The sequence below is a fragment of the Gigantopelta aegis genome, chromosome 10, assembly GCF_016097555.1.
Source record: "Gigantopelta aegis isolate Gae_Host chromosome 10, Gae_host_genome, whole genome shotgun sequence".
Taxonomy (NCBI): domain Eukaryota; kingdom Metazoa; phylum Mollusca; class Gastropoda; order Neomphalida; family Peltospiridae; genus Gigantopelta; species Gigantopelta aegis.
Window position 1 is genome coordinate 72,377,503 of NC_054708.1, and position 25,011 is coordinate 72,402,513.

At 33.6% G+C, this 25,011-nt stretch overlaps 3 protein-coding genes across 3 annotated transcripts in view; all 3 read right to left on the bottom strand.

The window, feature by feature from the left end:
* The window catches only part of LOC121383389 (polycystic kidney disease protein 1-like 2), a 68,955-nt gene extending 64,587 nt beyond the window's left edge, over positions 1 to 4,368 (bottom strand). The window contains exons 1-4 of the mRNA XM_041513390.1: positions 4,249 to 4,368; positions 3,586 to 3,828; positions 2,407 to 2,604; positions 1,807 to 1,967 (exon numbers count right to left, since the gene is read on the bottom strand). Coding sequence (XP_041369324.1) covers positions 1,807 to 1,967; positions 2,407 to 2,604; positions 3,586 to 3,655 — 429 coding nt within the window. The 5' untranslated portion in view covers positions 3,656 to 3,828; positions 4,249 to 4,368. The remainder of the gene's footprint in view (positions 1 to 1,806; positions 1,968 to 2,406; positions 2,605 to 3,585; positions 3,829 to 4,248) is intronic.
* A 1,723-nt stretch (positions 4,369 to 6,091) lies between these two features.
* On the bottom strand, positions 6,092 to 13,502 carry LOC121383789. The gene is made up of 6 exons (XM_041513886.1): positions 13,499 to 13,502; positions 12,712 to 12,888; positions 11,583 to 11,794; positions 7,429 to 7,557; positions 6,389 to 6,524; positions 6,092 to 6,099 (listed from the first exon to the last, which is right to left on the bottom strand). The coding sequence occupies exons 1-6, from the start codon at positions 13,500 to 13,502 to the stop codon at positions 6,092 to 6,094; spliced, it is 666 nt and encodes a 221-aa protein (XP_041369820.1).
* A 2,840-nt stretch (positions 13,503 to 16,342) lies between these two features.
* Positions 16,343 to 24,877, bottom strand: LOC121383790. The gene is made up of 5 exons (XM_041513887.1): positions 24,780 to 24,877; positions 20,168 to 20,249; positions 17,791 to 18,080; positions 16,772 to 16,922; positions 16,343 to 16,404 (listed from the first exon to the last, which is right to left on the bottom strand). The coding sequence occupies exons 2-5, from the start codon at positions 20,217 to 20,219 to the stop codon at positions 16,343 to 16,345; spliced, it is 555 nt and encodes a 184-aa protein (XP_041369821.1). The 5' UTR covers positions 20,220 to 20,249; positions 24,780 to 24,877.
* Positions 24,878 to 25,011: the final 134 nt, after the last annotated feature.

A 25,011-nucleotide genomic window follows, 5' to 3' on the forward strand; every position in this document is an offset into this window, starting at 1 on the left:
ACTATAAACAAGTGCAATAATGAATGAATGAATGAATGTATGTTTAACAAAATCCCAGCATGAAAAGTACATACATGTAAGTGCAATAAATAAATCTGAATGACAAAACCAAAATATGTTATCAGGGCCATATCTGCACCATGCTAAGTCGAATGGGCATTTGATTCCATGAATGTCTATCTAGTCTCTCATCTACAGGACAACCACTCCCAATATCTTTTACTGGATATTTCATCCCTCTTGCACTGCCACAAGGACTGCCACTCTCAGACTAGTTTAATAAATAAAAACTAGCACTATACAGAGATAATTAAATTTGTGAAAATAAATGCCATGTGAAAATAAATGCTGATAAACATTGGACGAATAATTAAAAAAAGGATGAAGTCTTATTCAACCAGATATCGTTAGACTAGTAGTAACAATGCGACACTTAAAAATTTAATCAAGGAAGTTTTATGTAAGTACATAATTATAATGTATGTATGATAATAACCAATATTAACACTAAAAACTTTTGTATGATTTTCTTTCATAAGTGTTTGCGATCAGTTCCATTGGATAAAAGCAACATGTGTGTTAAACAATGGAAGTATAATCATGCATTATCACAGTATTTTAAATATGTCGAAATGAAAAAATCTGGTCTGGGCTTGTACAATAATATATACTACTCGTAGTACATGTTTCGTCTTCACCCTGATCTAGTATTATGACAGCAATAAATATTGTTTATTTTAAACTTAAGCTATAGCACTGCACCTTCACATTTCACTTTGTTTTTGGGTTTGATTTTTATATCAATTTCGAAGATTAAGAAAAAGTGCATGCATTTAGCACCTTGTGTAATGTAAGCTTGCAGTATTAAATTGTAAACAATAAACGTCTTCAGAAGGTTCAAAATTATTGATATTAATACTTCTTTCTTTCTTTTTTCTGTTTTTATTGGGAAATGGGGATTCACAAAAATAAATGCTTGCTAACAGGACTCATTTACATTAAATAGCGAAAATTTAATCCTGCAAAAATAAAGTATATTCAGTGCTATGATTAACAAAAATTTAATTAAACAACACATGCTTCATCTGGAAATTTAGCTGAATTTTGTGAAATTGACAGAACACGACATGGCTAGGGACATGACATCATTTGAGTGAACATGTGAACTATGCATGCAAGATTTTGTATTAAACATAAAATAATTTTAAAATATTATACGGTCAGAATGGTCTTTATTAATATAGAAAGATTAAATGGGTATGTAATGATGACATGGTGATTGCTGGAGGTCATGTACTTTAAGTTGTGCAAATTTTCCACCCAACCAACCCTACAAATGGATGTATAAAAACAATGCAAATTATTTTTCAAATCACACATTAAATTTTTCAAATAAAGACAACAAATGAAATCGGAGTTAATGATACCGACAGTAAAATTAAATTATTATTTTGTCATCTAGCTGTATCCGATTCTGTCACACCAGGAACGTAGAATGAAGTCATTTTATTTAATTGTACTAAAATAAATTAATGTCAAAAACATGCAGCTAAACCGGATAATGCAAATGAGATAAACATCTTCATGTATACTCGTCACTCATACATATACCTGTACTCAACAGCCCTCTATATTGAGACCGATCTAGGTGCATATATGTGACCATTTTCTTCATTTGGCAACTAAAATATTTCATACTATCTGTATAAAAATAGAAGTAGGTGCCATCTGGCTCATAGATGAAAATATTAATGTAGAGGGCTGTATAAAAATTACTCTGCTTGCTGAAATGGTCTGTTAGCAAACCTGAATGTATCCCTTTGGTTCTGTAGTCTTGAAAAAGTTCAGACCGTTTGCCAAGTTAAGGACAACGTAATCAATGTTGGTGTTTTGTAATATGTCTCCTGAAGCTTTCCACGCAGTTCGGGGGATTGTCCAATATCCTGTCAGTACTGATAGGTCACAGTCTGGAAAACAAAGTATCATTAGAGTCAGCAATTATCATCATCACAGATGGACCGCATAGCTTGTAGGTCCCATGCATAATGTTGAGTTACAGAGTATTTTTTCAAAGGATGACTCAATAGCTCAGAACGTATCGTGGCATATCTGCAAGTTGTGGGCGATTCAGTGCCACAGGTTTGAGTCAATAGCGTGAGACAATAAGTGAGGCCAGAAAGGATTTCATTATCCCCTGTGCCAGTGCGTTAATATCTATTATGTAACAGTCAACCTCGACATGCATACAATATATAGATATTCATACATCAATACATACATACGAGATAATACAGTGACATATAATATTATTATTGGTTGTATCAGAAGGCTATGAAGTCTTTGCAAAAGATTTATTCTTGAAAAACTGTTACTTACTGTGATTATAATCAGTAATTATTAACTCACCATTTTCTTTATACTGGCAAACAATACAACCATTCGTTGTTGAAATAGGTCCATATTTCCAAATAAATAACAGTTCAGAATCCATGAAAACCACTTGTTCCTCTGTTGCATTTTCAGGTACGGTGTCTTCAAAAAGTCCAAAGTCGAGCCACCTGCCATCCTGCCAGGCACTATTCATCAGAGACTTTCCCTTTAAACCTATAATGTACATTGTGTTAATAATAAACACAAAAGATATCAATCTCTTGTTAGCATTTTCAATTTTTATTTTTTTATTTTTTTTATTTCAAAGTACTTGTATAAAACATACAGTAAAATCTGAATTTATTAATGGACACATACAGACATACTATAAATTTCTGCATACTGCCCACATCATTACCAATAATGGTAAATATAACAAGTTTATTTCGGAATTAGGAGTTAAATAAGAATTCCATGGAATTAAATATCTAGCCTACCATAAACTTATTCAGTGTCACTGCTGAACATTCATAGATGCAAACTATAAACCAAGTTTCAATGATGTAAATAAATATACTGGTAATCTATCTATATCTAAACTGGGAGCCATTATTGGTGAATATGAAAATAAAAAGTTATAAAATCCTTTTTGGAATGATGTATTGGAGGCATGGAAAGATCTTGTGCACTGGCTAGAATGAGAAATAGCCATGGTAAAAGATTATTACACAACAGAAAAACCCCATCACAAAGATATTTGCAAGGGGACGATCATAATAAAAAATTATGCCTTTGTCACCGTCTCGAAGCAAGTGAATAAATATTATTTTTCTCTTTTCTTTTTAATTAAGGTTGATTTAATCAATATTTTTTTATGTATTTATAATTGGTATAAATAACATAAGTATGCAAATATATAAAACATGTAATTAGGAGATCTGCTGTTAAAAGTGGAAATAATCTGTTTAAGTAGACGGTATACCTTCATGAAATACATCAACTGTACATACTAATTAATTACTATTTGTATATATTATGTGCTGTGTGTATGTTTTCTTTTCTTTGTATTTTATCATATAAATTTCCAACTCGTTAATGCGGGTTTTAGTGTCACAAATGGATTTTATTAATTAATCAAATTCTGTGTTATATACAGATTGAATTAGAATAATAATTTTAAAGAAATTAAAGAAAAAAAAAGCAAGCCGTACTTACCTAAAAGCCATCTACTGCAGTTTGTATGGCCAATCAGTGTATCATACATATATCTGTGGTCATACTGCATATAAATAGTTGGCAAAATGCCGCCAAACTCTGCACATATCTTAGATGCTTCAGTGAAATTTTTCGTTTGATTATGGATCCGGTAATACTGAACTGATTCTGGGCGGCTTTGAAGCACATTAGCAAATAAAGAGTATTTGAGTCTTCTGGGTACAGCATCCAGTCTAGGTATATCTATCAATAAAGTACAGGGCATATTAACTTATTTTCACTTTGTTCAGAAATTTGCATATTAAAATAAATAACCACGAAGTCATGATGACTTGTATATATAAGGTTAAAAATTAGTATATTGCCATGAAGGTCAAACTTGATCTGTAACAGTACATGATAATGCTATATACACAAAATATCAGATCAATTATCTCAAGGAATTGTGAAAAAAACATCCAGAAAATTATATGTGGGGCAGACAGATGGACATACAGACAGACAAGGACAGAGATGAAACCTATAGTCCCCTCCGGCTGGAATGATAGGGAACAAATAATAATAATAATAAAGCCTCAGTGAATAATTAAATAACTCCCAACTTTGATCATACTAATTAATTATGTCAGATTACTTAGACTATTGAAAGGTATCATTATATACCTGGTAAACATGTCCTTTCATCAATGAACAAGTGGAAGTTTTCCCGACACCTACAGTAAAAACTTTCAGGAGTGTCAATACAGTAATGGCTGCACGGATTACTTTGACATTCATCAGTAAGATAATTCCCTGGTAAAGAAAGGCAACATTTAGTGATGTGTTATAACAAAAACATAGAATGTGCACACAAAAAAATCGAATAGACAAAGCAACAAAGCTTGATATATATATATATCTATATATATATATATATATATATATATACACACATACATACATACATACACCGGGTATAAGCAATAAAAACATTAATCTGATTGTGAAATATTAGCCTTACAGTGCTTTAAATTTTAGCTGAAGTACATTTATATTATTACATCAAATGCATATATATATAAGGCCTGGTATTCCTGACTTTAATTTTGCACATTTGGTTTATATAAGGGCTTCGTTAAAGAGCCCATGCAGTAATGAAAAATGTAATTTGCTATTTTTGGTACCTACATATAAAGTCGTTTTTTTTTTACATATTCCTAATAATCGATCACATTTTTTGCCCTCTCTGGAAAAACATTGAGAGTTACATGCCAAGTTAGGTAAATACTCATTATGTCACACCAAGGAAAGGCTGGACACAGGTACTGAAGAGAACCACACTGATATATGGGTCTAGCATACGAACAATCAGTGTACGAAATCATTCAATTTTGTCTTGTAATATGTGGATACTGTTTGACATATTCTACAGTAATAAATAATTGTGTCATGTATGACAGGCGTTAGAACTAGAAGCATCCACAGATCTACATATATAGCAAACTTCTGGAAAAAAGTCAATCGTAGCTGGATCACGGATTAGAATCTGTAGAGATCTGTTTTGTTTGTATGTGCAAAACAATAAATTGAGAAATAACCTAAGAATGCAACCAACCCTTGCAATTGCCCATTGCAATCAGCAATATCTGCAATGCCATATTTTTCATTCTCCATTCTTCTGTGGACTACATTAGAATTGTTTTCCGCATCATGTTTTTGACCATGGACATTTTCTTAATTGCAGGGGTTGGCAAGGCTAGCTACTAAGAATCGACCATTGTAAATGGGTATAATTTCAAAAAACATCAATACTCAATGGTCATTAAAACAAATTATTGACAGATTTCGCATTTGGAATTACCATTTCAAAACCAATTGATTTTGCTTCTGGGTTTTGTTTAATCAGTTGGATTTCACTTTGCTGCTTTTGTTAAATAACCCTTTCAGTAGAGATTCATGTATGTTAAATGACCCCAAGTATCATATCTGATGTAATAAATGTACTGTACTGTAATCTATTATTAAACAGACTATGTTTTGAATGATATCCAATTCCCTCCAATGCAAATACTTACAATTTGGTTTTGAGGACATTGACCACCAGTTCCTTAAAGTGAATATGTTTTGAACAATAAAGGCTAGCAGAATGAACTGTTTTACTAATAGAACATATCCACCAGTTTCTCAAATACACACTTAAACTAACTATGATGTCGATAGATTAAGATGGTGAAAAAATATTTTTTTTTACAAAATGTGACTTACATCGTTTTCCCTGTATGATGACTATACATAAGTATTATACATAGATTTTAAGCATACAGTTAAAATTAATAATTTTTATGAATAACTTAAAGAGCCCATACAGAACCAGCAAACCAATTTAAGTTAAGCATGCATACCAGCTCTAGGTTGGCAAGGATTAATTTATTAATGACTGTCTGGCCAGACTACTAAGACAGACTTTAATCGATCAGTACTTTCAAACTGTGTAAAGTTCATGACTTTATATATATACTTTCTTTAATCATAATACTAGAAAGGAATTAAAAAACAAAATAAAAATGACTAAAAACTATTTTTTTTAGTCAATTTAAATTGAGTCAACATTCATCAATAGATTTAGGACATTTACATGAATATTTCATCCCACATCTACGTCATAATATCATATTATTGTAATACCTTCTATTCATAGTTGTTACCACTTTTCCATATTTTCAATCCAGCTGAATATCTGCTTTGATTCAACAAGATAACCTTCTTGTTACTTTGTTACGTAAAAACATTTTAAAACCAAATGCAAGTCGTAAATTACATTTACCTGTAAGACGTCCAGTTAGATCCCATTGAAAGCCCTCACATATAGACTCTTCTGTAATATGCAGTTCAATGACAGTGGCATTGAAGTGTGGATGAATAAAAACATCTAAGTATGATTCTGGTACTGTGCTATATTGCTGAAAGGATACAAACTTAGCCACTTTATACTGCTCTTTAATTGTGTGACCGTTTAAGACACTCACTCTCTCTCACTCAGTCACTAACTCTCCTTTAGCTTGTAATTAGCTGAATGACTGCATTTTGCATTTTCAATCTGATAAAAGCTAATATATCACCAAATATATTTTACATTCACCAACATCACAAACTGACTATAACTGGATATTGCAAAATTAATAGAAAAAATTACACATACAGTTTGCATCAAGAGTTTGAAACGTGTTATTTAAAAACTGGCAAATTTAATGTCTTTTTTGGGGACTAGTTGAAAGGTGTGAAAAAAGTCAAGTTATCAGCTATATTATTAACTTTGGGCATCTAACAGTACTAGTAGCCAAAACAACCTGGGTTACTGCTAAGCTTGAGCCCTCATTTTTATTATTTCCATACCTCTATCTGTACCTGAACTTTGAAGAGCTACAAAAATCAACATCCAGCTTTTTGAAGTTGATTAGCACAAAAGTCTGCATCACAGATTATTAAAAATTTGCATGCAACCACTTTATTATGTAGTTTGTAAATGGTAAAATTTTCATATTAACCCATTTATAGCAGGTGGCGTCACTGTAATAACCTAGTGGATGTGATGGCATGCTGTGTGCCACTACTATGAGGTCATGAAAAGATTCAGTTCATGATAGCATTCCATGGCAAATAACAAAAGGTTATGTTATACAGTGCTTTATACACAATTGAATATCAAAATTGCTTTATCAATTAGAAACTCCTCATCAACTGTAAATACTAAAAAGTCGATATGGATGAACCGCATTTCTGAACCACTCAAGATATTGTGAAGTATGTTTTTTTAATAAAATATACAAACAGAATCCTCAATGTGAACATACTTTAAACTCATACCTTAGTGACATGACTTGAGGATTCCCAAACTGTCTTATACTCTAGATAGAACTTCAAGGTTAACTTGGTCGGACAAGAGGTACCAAAAAGAATTGCACCAGTTATCTCGTTTTCTGAATTAAGTTTCACCTAAAACACAAAACAAACCAATTTCTCATTAAATTTATACTTTTTTGTCAAATTACCAATTCCTAAAATAATTTTACAACTTACTTAGCTTTGTAATTTTAACAAGAATACCAGTGAGGTACATGATACATCAGTCAGGAGTTTTATGGAAAACCATAGATATTAATGAATATGTTTGGGTATGATTCAATTCTAATTATGTGAAATTTTTGCAATGGGATGGATGAACAGTTTGTTTTGGACCAACTATTGATGATACTGTATGCATTGGAGAAGATGCTGTCTGATTAATGAAGTTATTGTTCTTTATTAGAAAGGGAAATTTTGTTCAGCATGGTGACACATTTATATTGGCAGCGAAACAGTTTATGTATGTAATGTTAACAATACAGAACTGCCAAGAAATTAGCATATACATGTATATTTATTGTCGGTGCTGAATTGCATACTGGAAGAATAATTAAATTTTATGAACAGGACAAGTGAGTAAGAAATTCTGGACAAATTGTGATTTGTATTAGCAATGAAGTTGAAGAAATATAATCGAAAATTTTAAATACTAAAGGTAGCAAACCTTCACTGTTGCAGGCTGTTTAATCACATGCATGCTATCCAAAATGCCATTTGGCCCAAGTAGTAAGTTTCCGAGGAACCAGAATTCTTGCTGGAGATGTTGGTGAAGATGAGATCAATTATTTGATTTATTTGTATCACAGTGACCCACATATGAGGTTTGATGCATCTGTATGCAAGATATGATCCGGACAAGGATTTACTGTTGTGTGCAGCATACCATGAAAAGTAGGTCACAGTGACCTAGTATTAGTTAGCGACACACCGCCATCCCAAGTTATTCCTACATGTGAGGTCTGATGGTCCTGTATGCATCTGTATGCAAGATATGATCCGGACAAGAATTTACTGTTGTGTGCAGTAGACCATGAAAAGTAGGTCACAATGACCTAGTATTAATACGCGACACACCGCCATCCCAATTTATTTCTACATGTGAGGTTTGATGGTCCTGTATGCAAGATATGATCCGGACATGGATTTACTGTTATGTGCAGTAGACCGTGAAAAGTAGGTCAGTGGCCTAGTAATAGTATGTGACACACCACCATCCCATGTTGTTCCTACATGTGAGGTTTGATGGTCCTGTATGCATCTGTATGCAAGATATGGTCCGGACAAGGATTTACTGTTATGTTCGATAGACCATGAAACGTAGGTCACAGTGACCTAGTAATACTACATGACACACTGCCATCCGAAGTTGTTTCTACATGCGAGGTTTGATGGTCCTGTATGCATCTGTATGCAAGATATGGTCCGGACAGGAAAAACTTCACAGACGGACATACAGACTTTATAGTTTTTGTACCATGAGTGTTGTTTATGTTGTTACATAGATTTGTTACTAAGTACTGGTTCTGCTAGCTGTTTAAAACATTACACATCATCAAAGACTAAACTGTGTAAGAGAATATATGTTCGAGGCATAAATATTCCAGTCGAAATTTAAAATCATTGCAGCAGAAATACTAGCAGTTGTACTAGGCATACTTTTACATGTGTTTGGCATCTAGTTGACACAGAAAATTACATCATTATGGAAGATGGAACATTTTATGGACACAAGAAAATGAAATATGTACTATAATAGTAATACGAATTGTGGTTTAGTTATAGATTTACGTTTACATGCAAAACTAGGCGTACGATGTTTTGTGAAATTGGGCCGTGGTTATTTGTTTAATTTCAACATTAGGATTATGGTTACGGTTACATTACATTTTAGACTTAGAATAAACATTCTGCATGGAGTACCTTACAGTCTTCGATATAACATGACAAAACATATTTCCAGATGGGCTCAACATACTAATTAATTAATACATAAATTAATGTACTACTCAAAAGAATTTAAGGGTAAAAAAACATTTATAACCAAATAAGTTTCAGAGTGTATTAGATTGATGATGTAAACTACACCAATTTATTTATTTATTGTTCCATATTTACAAAAAACCACAAATAAACGTCACTATATACAAGAAAGTCACATGACATGCTGTCAAAGTTGAAGGTTGTCAAACATGGATTTTACACATTAGAACATTCGTTTAATAGTGTGTGAATCCACCCCTGGCGCGAATACACTCGACACATCGTTGCCTCATGCTGTTGATCAGACGTCTGAAGAACTCTTGGGGAATGGCCTGCCACTCTACCATAAGAAGTTGACCCAGATCATGAAGGTTGGCCGGAGGGGCATGGTTATCCCGAACTCTCCTGCCTAATTTATCCCAGGCGTTCTCTATTGGGGCCAAGTCAGGCGAATATGCTGGCCAATCCATCCTGGCGATACCTTGTTGTCTGAGAAAGTCCGTTACCACCCTGGCGCGGTGGGGTCTGGCATTGTCATCCTGCAGAACTGCACCGCCGCCAATCTGCTGAAGGCCTGGGAGAACCAACGGCCGGATAATCTCATTCAGATAGCGGATTCCATTCAGATTGCCATCCACCACATAGAGGGAGGTCCTGTGGTGGATAGAGATGCCGCCCCACACCATGATGCTGCCACCACCGAACCGGTGACGTTGTCTAACGTTAATGTCAGCGAAGCGCTCCCCAGGACGTCTGTAGACACGAACCCGACCGTCGTTGAACTGGAGACTAAACCTGGACTCATCAGTGAACATCACTCGACCCCACTGAACACGTTGCCACCGCAGATGAAGCGTGCACCAGTGACAGCTGGCCGTTCTGTGACGTGGTAGGAGTGGTGGTCCAACAGCCTGGCGACGGCAGCGTAAATTATTGGCTCTCAGACGATTGCGTATGGTTTGATCAGACACTCGAGTTCCAGTCGCAGTCCGCAGATTGTCACGTAATCGGCGTGCAGTGGTTGTGTGTTGACGTAGAGCCATATTGGTGATGTAGCGGTCCTCTCTATTTGTAGTGCTTCGGGGTCTTCCCGAACGTGGACGATTTCGAACAGAATTCGTTGCTTGGTACCGTTGCCACAGTCGGCCAACGACACTCTGACTGACACCAAGTCTCAGAGCAACATTTCTTTGCGTATTGCCATCCTGAAGCCAAGCAATAGCCCTTCCTCGATCTTCGATAGTCAGTTGAAGTTGTACCATTGTCGAATTTGAAGTGTGCACCATACACAAACACAAGCTCCAATTATACGGAAATTCAGCATTGGGAACATGGAATACACGTGCAAAGCGTGTAAATGAAGCGCTTTGTGAAAAAGCAAGTTATGGGCACTTAGCAGACCTTTCGCTTTCGCCCTAATTTACGTGCAAATGTAAGCATGTTTTCGCCATTAGAACTAGTCGACAGTGTCAATGACAGTGGATTTTAATTCATTTATGGGTTGCTTAGACCCACTTTCGTCAAAATGGAACAATACCATGCGTGACATTATGGTCTAGCTAATATAATTGACATTCAGAAAATAATGTCGAAAATATCGTCTGACCCTTAAATTCTTTTGAGTAGTATATTTTGATTTTACCAGGTGTATCAGGTATACAGTAAAACTGCACTTGAAACATGACATGAATACAACGTTAATGCAAAACTGAGACTTTTTTTTATTTTTTGGCACATGCTGCAAATGATTTTTCAAGTAACATTTTGGATTAATGGACAAAAATAGACTCATTTCATTGAATATTGAATTATATTGACTGCCATAGAGAAATTAAAATGGAATAATTTTTACTACCTTAAAGTGTAAGCAGCAATAGGCTTATATTGCAATATTTTAATATAGTCGTAATATGACTGTATTAGTAATGCAATTCTTCAATCCAGACAAACTGAATCTTTGAAGTTCAACTTTTTAATTATTATTATTAAGTTTCAAACAGAAGAAAACAAAAGAATATAAAGCTTTTCATTGCACTACTATTTTCAGTTTTAGATCACTCAATACTTTAAATACCATTTGAGTCTTTTTTCATGAAAGGAGATCAAACCAAAAACAACAACACTGAAACAATCACCTTCAAAAACTTATTGGTTTGGGTGCTGGGTCGCCAGACCAATCCATAGGCAATGCCCGAGTCACTTATTAAATAAGGTTTAGCATTAAGTCGACTCCGTGCTGGACCAAAGGCAATACTTGAGGCTAGAGATGTTTTTGTGAGAAATGGTGATGAAGACAGCTGATAGTCCTGTACACCATGATAGCCAACTAATAAGTAAGAGTCATCTCCTGCAAAAATAAATTGAAATAGTAAACTGATATAAACAAAATGTCATGAAGCCTAAAGTCATTTTATCACATTAAGCTTCATCATGTTGGCTTCTAAGTACTGTCATACATAAATGGGACCAATGGTCACATGGAATTTATTAATTAAAAAAAAACAATAATGGTGTTTCATCAATCATCTACTTTGCATCTCTGGAGTCTCAAATGAGATGAATAAAACAAATGAATGCTTCATGTTATACAATTGTCCATCTTAAAAAAAGAAGATAAAACGAGTGACCACACAACATTCAGCTTCAGCATTCATCGATTCTATCAACTTTGAACAGTTTATAATAATTCCTCACAATTGTCCGTCATCATTCCGAATTAAGTTAAATCAAGCTTCTCGTAAGTTTGCAATCAAGAAAAAGGAGTATTCAGTATAAATGTGTGTTTTTGAAAAATATATTCATAGCTTAAAACTTAAAGCTAATCACACCTCCCAATCCTATTACCACCGTCAGATATAAAGTTAATGTAGTACAATTACATTTTTAAGCATATTCATATTAAATTGTAATGAACATTCCTTGACTTTCACATTACAAATCAGGTATTTTCTCAAACAGATCAATGTCTCCTAGATGCCAAGATATCACATGGATATCATTTCAAACAGTGTGTGTGTGTGTGTGTTCTGTGTGTGTGTGTTTAAACAGAATGACTGTTCATGTAAAAAAAATTGGCAAAACCCAGAACAAAATCTGGCAGAACAAAAATCTAGAATTCCGAATAAATCCAGAGGATTCTTATCTATGGATATTATTAGAATTTGGTTTTTAATTTTATTTGATTTTCCCTACCATATAAAAATTATAGAACATACATGTGTATGTATTCCATGACTTTGGTGTCAAGCTCCTCCTAAGACTTACTTGAGATACGACAGCTATAATAGTGTCCAGAAACATCACCAACAGAGTACCACTTCTTATTATTAATTACTGTTGCAGAACCCGGCAATTTCGTCACGTATTTACGAGGAGCGACAAACACATGTGAGCCATCAATATTATACATGAAACTTGTATCTTCATCTAAATCCACAATACCTACAACAACAACAAATATGAAGTAATGCATTATGCTGTAAATCAAATTAAATATTATTTACACTAAATTCATCTGTCCATTAAATGTAGCCTAAGTTTTGCCCAGAATATCCCATTTTTAGAGACTGTTCCCAAATTTGCAGCCATCATAGCAGAGACTTTCACTAAATTTCGCCAAATTATCTACTAAACATAGACAAAATGCAGAAACCCAGTTATTTTCTAACAAAATATCAATTATTTCATGAAATTAGTTTTAAAAATTAAAATAAAATTAACCAATTGTTTTTAAAATTCAGAAATGGTGAATCTGGCAAGTTCCAGAGCTATAACCCTACTTCTTAACAGATAAAATTATATATTAAATACATTTTCTGTTTTGGGAGTAACACCGTGTTACACGATTAACAGTGACTGTATATACAATGTGTTTCTGCTCGACTTAAATGGCATTTTAACTCACAACTGTTTCATAAATACAAAAAAAAAGAGGACATTAAATGATGATGGAGTTTCTATTGGATGTTCAGAAATACATCAAATATACCCGGTGATATTCTAAACAAAAACAAATGTATATAATATGTAATTTTAGCCTGTTAATCTGTACCCATGCTGGAATATCTATAACTATATGGTAACAAGCTCTATTCAGTTTATTTGTGTAATATTATATATTAAAATTCATTGGTGCTTGAAACATGTAACTTTAAATTCATATAAAATTATTTAACGATTAATTAATAGAAAGGAAATTTGATCACAAAAATCATTCATCTAAGCCAGGGGCAATATATATATATATATATATATATATTTTACTTGCTTCTCCATTTAAATATTAAACCAAGTATTCAAGGTTGCACAATTTTACATCTATACTCCATACAGAGCTGAGATTAAGGTAACCCCAAAATAGGTTAGCCCAAATCACACTTCAGAAGCTGTTTTAGTTTTAGGTTACCGAAGTACCAAAATGAACAATTTACGACACAAATTAATGATGTTATATACAAAAAAAAATTATTTGTTATGTGCAACTTTAAAAACACAGGTTAATTTTATTTGTGGGGTCAAGTTTTTAAGCATAGTAAATGTATGTAGTTACCAGCCTGTAAAACATATACATATGCTTTGTAAATTCGGCCATATAAGTTATGTAAACTATTTATATAAACGTTATACCTAGAAGACGTGTTTTATTAACCAAAGTAGCTTTATCTGTCAGTTTATAAAATTCTTCTTCGGAAGTAAAAATACTTAAAGTGCCACCAAGGTGAAAACACTTGGCCTGTGCCTGTTCATAACTGGCATTACTGTTGGTAATCATCCTGAATTCAACCGGATAATCTGAAAGACAAAACAGACACTGACATTGTGTGTAACTGCATCTTTACTACTTGTCCAAGAAGAAGTTTGTTTTGTTTAACGACACCACTAGAGCACATTGCTTTATAGTCTCAAAGATGAAACCTGCTATATTTTTCCATTAGTATCAAGGGATCTTTTATATGCACAGGATAGCACATACCACAGCCTTTGATATACCAGTCTTGATGCACTAGCCAGAATGAGAAATAGCCCAATGGGCTCACCGATGTGGATCAACTCAGACTGACCACGCACCAAGTGAGTGCTTTACCACTGGGCTATGTCCCTAATGAATTAACACATATGATTCACTTTTTTTAACAAAACAATTTGGATAAAGAACATATGGAAGGGGGGGGGGGGGATGTTGGCATACATGTGTTGTTTTATTGCATGACAAATAAACCATCTCTCATGAGGGTTTGAAGTTCCTTGTCAGAGGTTCACAGCAACTATTGGTTTAGAGGGGCAGGGGATTGGGAGGGCACAACAGCAATTTTGAGGACACCCTAGGGGCACAATAGCAAATTAAGAAGTTCTTTATAGGATATGAAGGCAGAATTAAAAAAATAATAATAATGAAAATAAATGAAATACATTGTTTTTAAATTGGTAAAAATAATAAAATTGACTGAAACAAATGAGCAGAAATTGGAAATTATTTCCCTTGTGCTAAATGGATCACTGTATACAGGTACTGCATTTACACTCAAGAATAATGTGTTTTTGGGTGGGGTTTTTTTTTTTACACATACCTGTATCATATATTATTAATAATATACATTGTACATGGCCATACATTAGACAAATTGTTGATTACTAAACGTACTTAACTGCACTGAACAATTTCAATCAATTTGCTTGTCTTTTCACTGTTTACAACGTGTTTGTTATTTCAGCTACATAACAAAACACTCATCAAAAAATTTAGTAACATGATAAAAGTAAAAATGAATTTGTTAAAACTGAAAACTGAAAATCACATTCTCTTGATTTTGCTAAATGGACTTTCAAGCCTTGCATAAACAGAAATTGGTCTTAACCTGAAAAGGAGTATAATGTTTGTAACTTTAATCCATGTACATACGGTACTGTTTTTCATAATATTTATTTCAAAATAAAATGAATGTCATTAAATAAGATCTTTCAATTAACGTATCATAAAATCATTTCCACCAATATCTGAAATATCGAACTCGCTAAAGTTTTATGTCATTAATTTAGATGATTTGGGGGTTTTTTTCCACTAAAATAAATTACAAATTCAAAATGAAATTTTAATATCAATTCGTATGAAAGAAATATGTAAGTACTACCTGGTACACAACTGAACCCATCGCTCCATAACTTATAGCCTGGATGACAAGAGCAGAATACTGAACCATACTTGTAAGTACAAGAATGTTGGCAGCCTCCATTGTTAAATGGACATTTGTCTCTTCTTTTACGAACTGGATCTGTGAAAAAACAAACAAACTTAAGCCCCACAACTTTCACATTTTGTAAATATACATAAGGTACATGTAGCTACCTAATTCACTAATACATCAGTAAATTTAGCATAATTAATAGCCAAGGTTTGTTACCAGTTACTCATATTTTTTATTATTACTTGTCACAGCTGAATCATAGTTTTTAAAGATGTCAGGGATGTAGTAATGGAAATATATAATCGTTTGTCCACCAGACTAGTAACAACCAATACTCGTGAGTCTGCCAGAACTTCTAGTAGTCCATCAGCTTGCAACACAATATCATTGTAATACATTGTTTACTTCAAATTATTATTCAGTGAAACCAAAACATGATCAGAGTTCCACTGTTTGATAGATATTGCAGTCACTTCAGAGTTCTATAACTAGTAATTATTTACAAAGTGATGGAATACTAGATATTCTGGTTAATTATTATCCATATGGGCAGAGAGAAGTGGGGAAGAAAAAACTAATTCCTTACACTATAGATATGTTTTGACATCATAATCAGTGTTTCACTATAGGCTTTGATGTCACAACTGTTAGCTGATCATTTTAGTGCCTGCAGTGGTTAATTAAGTTTAAGAACAGTTTCAATGGTGGCAGTCTTAGTCATTGGCAATACGCACATCACAGCTATGACGCAACGCTGTCTCTTTCAACTTGCAACCTTGTTTCCAATAACAGTATTGTTTGAAAATGCACATTGAAATATGTTTTCTCGGTGCATGTAGGAGTAGTTTGCAGGAGGTGATGTTGTCTTCCCTTCCAAGCAAGAGTACCGGAGGCTACGATGAAGATGGCTGCCTCCCAGATAGTAAAAATAATCATGTGTTTGTATTAATTCTAAAATTACGCATTTGTTAAACTTTCAGTGTGTGCTGGTGGCCCGGGTATGCATCTTTTTCACACATACACATGTAAGTCTCATATTTGACCCGATTATCCTTTTAATGGAAGTTTTTCATTCATGAAACAAATAAAACATTTGCATGGAAACAAATCTGCTTTTGTATGTATTTTGCTATATACTTTACCACAGAAATAAAAGACGGTTACACAAAGTTGATTTTGACCATGTCTCAGTTTGAAGACCATCTTCAGACGGTCAGCCTCAACAGGATAGTCAAACTGGAATACTTTTTTCTTATCTCTCTCAATGTCTGCTTTGGTCAGGCCAGGAAATATCTGGAGAAATATAATACACCTTAAATTAAAAACAAAATTAACAAAGTGAAAAACCTGCACTTATGAAAGGCAAGTCAATGCCTGTATGCTTACAATAATTTACAATACCCAAAAACTGACTGATGTCTACATTACAAGGCACTTTTATATTTACTAACCAGCTGGCTAGTGAATGAAAAAAATCACAAGCCATCTTAGGATTTGACTAGTAAAGCTGGTCTGACCCATGGCACTAACTAATACATGTAACTGCTAGTAGTAGGGAAGTATAGTAGGTGGTTACAGGTGCCTCTTAATGCCAGTATAGTAACCACAAACACTGTCTGAACTGGCCACAACAAACTAGCAGCTGGAGAGAGGAGGAAGTGCATGCATGTGGACAGTGAACAAAGTTGAAACATAGGAGTTACTAGCTGCCAGATGGGGAAGAAAAAAGATGGAATTTAGGAGAAAGGAAAGGAGGCAATGGGATAATAATAATTTTTAAAAATCACAAATTAAAAAACCTTTCATTTGTTACGAGGTTTAATTAGCCAGTTACAAATGAAAATTAAATCACAAGGGAAATGGAGTTAATAATAACTGGTACCATGTTTGTTATTCTCTTTATTACAATGCCTTTTTTTTCTGTCTCATACTGAACACCACATGGTGTTAGTCTCCTATCAACTTTTTAAGAACTTTGCAAGGAGATGTACTTACTATGTGAATTGATTTTAATTAGGTTTTCACTATTAAATACACAGCTGTGAGTAACCTCTCTTGCATCAGTGAAAACACAAATGAAAGCCTCTCAAATTATTTTAAAATTTAGATGTCTTTATACATAATGAACTGCATTAAGTAATCTGCAATAGTATTAATTTACCTTGGCTCTCCGATTCTTAGGATTCCCTTCTCTGATAGATTTATACATTCCACCATTCAAAGATGCATAAACAACAAAGGATTGAAATCCTTTATCTGTCAGCTCAGTAAAGGGTCCCTTTATTCCTACGCCCACAAATATCCGTTTCTGATAAGAAAAACCAATCAAGAAAGGAGTATAGTCATTGTGTCGACCACAGCAAAGGGTATTTGGAAAAATACCTATCATAGTTGCATTGTCCGTGAATATATTGGCAGTAACACACTTTGATGCTCGACAGGAATCAGGACCTAAAATACACATGCCAAACCTCATTTTTATAACGCACTTGGCAGTATACAAATACATGTATTACATATACAGAACTTCACATACATTGTTTTCGCTTCCTATTTATTGCACAAGTTTATTTTGTGCAATAATATATACCATGAGACCACATAGCGGTCGAGTGATATGTACTTTCACAAAATAAACAAGTGCAATGAATAGGAACCAAAAACAACGTACTGGTATGTGAAGTTCTGTATTTACTACATATACCTTCTTGTATGTTTTACAAAAAAGGTTTTTAATTTAACGTCAAAACAACACTTTGTTAAATCTATGATCAAAACTCCTTTCATGAATTTACTTAAGCGTTAAGAATCATACTCTGCGGCAGTCTTGTGTAATATTTCAAATACGATGTGACGTCATTTCTGAAACATAAATAAAAGGCGCTAACTGCAGTAAAAATAAAAAGGGAATTCCTCATTTAAAAGTTCCAGTCCAGATCACACATACATGTATGTGCGATACAAAATACATTTATCACATGGTTTCAAAATGTCTTTATCACTATAGTAAGATTGAATAGGTATGTAATAAATGTAGTTATTATCTATTAGGGGCGGGAAGTAGCCCAGTGGTAATGCACTCGCTTGATGTGCAGTTGGTATGGGATCGATCTGTGTCAGTGGGCCCAATGGAGTATGTTTCTTGTTACAGCCAGTGCACCATGACTGGTATATCAAAGACTGTGGTACATGTATATGTGCTATCCTGTCTGTGGGATGGTGCATATAAAAGATCCCTGCTACTAATGGAAAAATGTAGCGGGTTTCCTCTCTAAGACTATACATTGTATGTGAAAATTACAAAATGTTTCACATCCAATAATTATTGCTATTAATTAGCTGATAATTAATAAATCAATGTGCTCTAGTGATGTCATAAACGAAACTTTTTTAAAACCAAAGAAACCAAAAATAAGGACACAATAAAATTGCCTAGTAATATGTTTAAATACATACATGTACCTCATGTGGCAAAATGCACATAATTAATAATTCTTATTTCAGTAAAAATCATACTGATTTTGATTTTAATTTTTAAAATGCCATCTAGATGGATTTCTTCATAAATTGTTGTCATTTTGGGTGGGCATTTTTCTTGGTATTAATTTGCAAATTGGTAAATGGCAGATTACTGTAAACTTATATGTACAGTCAGACCTCATTACAACGACCGTCGTTACTATGACATTTACACCATCCGACCACAAATTGCCGGGAACAAACTTACATCAATGTTATTCTGTTTATTACACCGGAATTCACACCTTCTGACACCGACAGAGCAAATTAGGAACAAACGTGCATCCAACATCTGAAAACATTTCTTTACAACGACATTTTATAATCAGAGATGCCATAGCACGTTGGCAGTATACTTAGTCATTTGGCATCCTTGATCTCGTCGCGAGCAGACAGTGTCACATGTCCGAGTTACTGATGTCGGCTAAATCTGTAGACATGTACTGCTTTTGAAAATAAGCCTTTAGTCATTCAATTAAAGGATTAACTTCAAACAATCGTCTACTAGGTTTATGACATTTTATAAATGAAGAAGGTACCAATCGGAGATGTCTTTAACCATGGAAAGATTAATATGAGTGAATGCACCTTGATTAATAATAATAATAATATATTTAATAATGATCTGTGGTCGATAGCCGTCGGTGGACCCATTGGGCTATTTCTCGTTCCAGCCAGTGCACCATGAGTGGTAGCCTATATCTAATGCCGTAGTATGTGCTATCCTGTCTGTGGGATGATGCATATAAAAGATCCCTTGCTACTAATGGAAAAAAGATTGTCAAAATTACAAAATGTTTCACACCCAACAGCCGATGATTAATATATCAATGTGCTCTAGTGGTGTCGTTAAAGAAAAAAATTTTTATAAGGATAATTTCAATAGAACAACAATTTCGATATAACGACAAAGTTACCCAAGCACAAACGTGGTCGTTGTAACGAGGTCTGACTGTATATATATGTGTGCAATACACGGCATACAAAAATGCAGATCAAGACATATGAGTAACTTATACCATAGACCAACAACCAACAGCTACACAGAAGCACTAGGATAGAGTCATCCATTTCAAGAAATTGAGATCAGCAATACATAATCTGAAAAAGAACGTGAAAAAATATTCTTATTAGAATATATTATATAGAGGATAATAAATGAGTTACCAGTTATACAGAATAATCACTATTCTGAATGATGATTGTTTGGTAAATATTAATCGTGTACTTTACGTCCTACTCTCCTTCCAATTTGTCATCAACAATGTTTCAACTGCTAAAATCAATAGATGATGACGGTGTATTGGAATATACATTGAACTGTAAAAATAATCAAGTATCACACCTACGTCAGTTATGTTTCGTAATTATTATACAATATAGATTAACAACTGTTTGGACAAATGACACCTTCCCAACATTTCTGGGCATCCACTGCCCCAAAGGTAATACAAACATGTGACTTTTGGCTCACGCTAGCTAATCATTGCTTCTGTCAACAATATTTTTGAAAAATGGTATGGCATTTGGTTTCATAACAAGTTATATTCTGTGTAACTGCTACTTGTTAATATAAATGTGTGCAAGTTAAAAAGACAGAAAATCATACATTTCAGAAATTAACCATGACATGCTAATTTGTAGACCAATTATTTGCTTGTATGAAAGTAATACCTTGTTTTTCCAGCTAAATAAACATATCTTGAGTATTTGAAATTACTTGTTTGATCAAGCAATCCATGTAATTATAACTTTAACACCATGGTGAGGACAACTAGGCAAGATTTTATCACGTTATTTTATGTTATTTGTGTGACATGACAGGTAAATGCTACATGTATGGTCACATTTTTGGGGTTAAAATATATATCAATGCATGGGTCCGACTTCACTGGTCGAAATCCGTAATAGCAGGGTGGTCTTATTACAGAAGTATTTTTTACTATAAAATAATATGGAAATATTCTAGGCCTTCATAGTGGGATAGTCTAGAACCAGGTTGGTCATTATGTGGGGTTTCACTGTAATTATTAGGTAAACAAAGACTTTTCTTATTCGGATCAACAATGACCTTTTGAGAATTAATACAACCATAACTGCAGACATCTTTACATTTGTCAGCTCGCTAAATGAGGAAAGGTAACTGTTGATTTGTTTTTCCAACAATTATGTTTATACATATATTTTAGAAGTCTGCAGATTGCAGCATGGTGTTTAAAGTACTTAGTGCCTGAAGTACCATTTGTGTTACTCTTTCATGACTCAAAGAAATTAATTTGTCAAATATGAACACTGGATGTAAATAAATAGAAACTGGTAATGAAACAATAAATGTGTGAGACCACATGATGTGTTACATGGGTAAAAGTATACTTTTAGTGCATTAATTCAGATGTTTTTTTAATCAAATTGTTATCTATCAGTTTTATACATATATTCACAATCAAGATGTGTTGTTTTATGAATTAAATTAACGTTGTTTGTTTGTTTACAAACATACCCCAATACTAGTTTCAAGACATAATTTAACGTAATTAACATGTACAGACTTTTGTGCCGCACAGATTAATTTGACATGAGTGTACAAATAAAAAAGTATATTTGGATAATGGTCTGTTTATAAATTCAATATATAGTGAGATTTTTAGTTTTGGCTTACATGTGCATACTGTAATATTCTAACCTTTTTGATGTGGTATGTATTTTGATGCAGAACATCCAGATAACTTGTGACTGACTAATTAATATTCAAGAAAAACAACTCCAAACAACTGGAAACAATGTGTGGTGGTCCATAAATTCCATATTAATAATACACGTCAAAAATAACCATTAAAATACATTTTAACCAGATTGTCACATGTAAACCATATAGCCCAGTGCAAACATAGTCACTATTTGTACATTGATAGGGTGGGAGTAATTTTGACAGCCATTCGAGTTTTTTTGTTTGTTTATTATTACTATTATTCAAAACAATGTCCACTATACATTTCATGTGAAATAGATATTATTTTAAGATGTAATATACACTTGAACGTTGTTTAATCCTGACCCAATATAATCGTATGCAATGCATGTAAAATAAGGACAGGGGGCTTATTCGGACGTCCACAGAAATAGATTGAGGTAAGGGTGGTCTAATTGTCTTAATGTGTTTATTTCATTAGTTGAAGATGACAATATTTTGTGCAGCAGGCGAGTAAAATTAATTGTGAAAATTTGAAGATAGAGCCATGTTTATGTATGTTAAAAAATGCCTTACGGAAAATAGTATTTTTAGTTACATGGTATTTTTAATTGTTTATACTTACCGCAAACTGGCAAATTGTAAACATTGCTTTATTCTTATTAATAAAAAATACTTCCGTCAACAAAAACGTCTGCATTTGACATCATAGTTTTTCCTTGATGACGCACAATTGCTATTTAAAGATAGTGTGTTGAAATATATACTGCGTCATAATACATACCGCATGGATACCCCTTAAATCGTAATTTTGTTAAACCCTTGATTAAGTAGACTTTCCCATCTAAAAACACAAAACTGACCAATTACGTCATCCAAAAGAAAAGAAAAGTATCACTTAGGTATCGTGAGTGGTCGTTTTTGCTCGAACGTACCCTACCAATAAGCCTAATAATATGCTTGTTTGTTTACACTGTGCTTAGAGGAGATGGACGGAGCTGACATCACTTCGCCCCAAGCTATACCACCGGACGCCACAAAAACAAAACAAAATGGCTGCCCCCAGTTAGCAGGAATAATCGTGTTTTTTTATTAACTCTAAAATTACGCGTTTTTCATTTGTTAAAGTGTCAATATGTGTTGGTCGTCCGGGTATGCATCTTTCCAACACATAAGCCGATATAGTTCATCAAGATAAACGTCTCCGGCACGATATTTATTATTGTGATGTTTATTGCTGTGCCGTAACATTTATCCATTGGATTGAATTTTCCATTTGCAATCACGATTTAATAAAATCAGGCATATGTGCTTTATTTAAGAGCCTCAACACATACAACAAAATATTTTAATAAATTTTAGACTAAAATGTTAATTACAATACCTTTGGTAACCTTTCCAGGATTAGATGTTTGAAGATGACACATTTTCAAATTTATCCATTTAAAATGCGGAATGAAAATATGGCGGAACAATTATTATCCGTATAAAACATTTTACATACACCCAATAAAAAGAAATATTTCGGAACTCAATGGAACTGATTATTCATTTTGTTATTTTTGTTTCTATATATGTGCTTTGTGTAGGTTGCATTATATGCATTATTAATATTTATGCCATTAAATGGGGTTTTTTTGTTGTTTTTTTTTGTTTTTTTTTGGGGGGGGGGGGGGGTTGGGGCGGGGTATTATTCTTTTTTATTATTATTAAAAAATAATTATTGTCAGTACAGGTCATTACTTATTTTAAGGCTTTCATTTATTTACTTGCAGGTCAAACATAGGACTGTTGTGGTATTAGAGCGGAAATCTTCGCCACCTTTTTGGTTGTCGGGAATTGCCAAAAACATACATAGCTTGGTCTCCGACTGTAATGAGAGCGTATTTATGTCCAAATGTCCGTCTAGCTCTCTTACAGTCAGAGTATTTGGGCTATAGGTAATGTAACAATGTTAAGCTTTAAGATGCCTAAAACTGGTTATCATCAACGTCCCTAACTGCGTTATGCTTCCAATTCCGTTCACTTTGTTTTCTTGTGCACGATTCGCGCAATCAACATCTGATTTGTAGTCATCAGCATGTCGTTCATTTATGAGGGTTTTCTTCACAGTTCACGAACATTTTCATAAATAATAAAGTTCAGAAAAGTAAGTATCTAAATACAAAACTCCCTAAAACCATTAATTTTACTAAGTCGTTTTTGTTTATTCCTTAAAATTACCGATATCGGGTCCACATGATTTGTAGAAATTGACTTAAAATGGTGAAAGATGAATTTACATTCGGTGCGTGTCACATGTCCTCACATGTGGCATATCAACAAGGCCAAAGCATTTAATTTTTACGATTTTTAAGACCCTTGTTGTTAGAATTTGTTTTCAATTATTATATTCGATCTGCAAAAGGTATTCTACATTTTTGTGCCTCGGTTGTAGTGAATAGTATTCATAATCCATTCATAACAATTGTAAATAATTTTGAGTGTATAAATTGTGTTAATTAAGAATCAATTCATTAAATTTTTTTATATTTTACAAACTATTCACTGGTATAAATGTAATGCCTATCAGTATTGACATCATGCGCGTTACCATACCTTTTGCAAACACATGCGCCTGAACGCAGTTAGAAACGTCACACTCTTTCCTGTTTACCGGAGGGTGTTTCAACTTTCACTTTTGTTTACTAGAATGGATTTGTTTTACATCCAAATTGTTGATTTTTTACGCTAATTGATTACAATCTATTTTGTTTCACGTATCGTAGCTGAAAACTGTAGAATAATGTTTCCGTAAATATCTTATTCGTGTTTTTGTCGTTAGGTGAACGCAGTTTAGGACGTCGATGGTACATGAGGATACTAATTATGTGGCCAGTTCTGCACGACTAAAAATCTACAGCTAATATTATTACGGCCAGTTTTGGACAAGTTTTACAAACCATTTTGTATAAAGCACCTGAATTATTCACCCGATATGATAGGCTAATTAGTTTGTAATCAAGTTTTTTTTTCCCCCAAGGCCATTATTAAATTTTGCCGGGACTTCTGCTTTATTTTGTAGACTGAAACTATGTTTTATTACGCTTCAGTATCGTATGGTCTCATTACACAGATGTCGTCAGCCATTGAAATCCATGTTAAAGTTACATTCTCTGGTTACCATAATGAAAC

What these genes read in the sequence shown, in the direction of transcription:
- LOC121383789 (XM_041513886.1), bottom strand. An exon ending in TTATAGCTGTCGTATCTCAA is followed by an intron (nt 11,795 to 12,711) that starts GTAAGTCTTAGG and finishes TTATTTTTGCAG; the next exon opens with GAGATGACTCTTACTTATTA. An exon ending in CCTCAAGTCATGTCACTAAG is followed by an intron (nt 6,525 to 7,428) that starts GTATGAGTTTAA and finishes GTATCCTTTCAG; the next exon opens with CAATATAGCACAGTACCAGA.
- LOC121383790 (XM_041513887.1), bottom strand. Translation starts at nt 20,219, where the DNA reads ATGGATGACTCTATCCTAGTGCTTCTGTGTAGCTGTTGGTTGTTGGTC. An exon ending in CTAAGAATCGGAGAGCCAAG is followed by an intron (nt 16,923 to 17,790) that starts GTAAATTAATAC and finishes ATATTTCTCCAG; the next exon opens with ATATTTCCTGGCCTGACCAA. An exon ending in AACCGTCTTTTATTTCTGTG is followed by an intron (nt 16,405 to 16,771) that starts GTAAAGTATATA and finishes ATTGGAAACAAG; the next exon opens with GTTGCAAGTTGAAAGAGACA.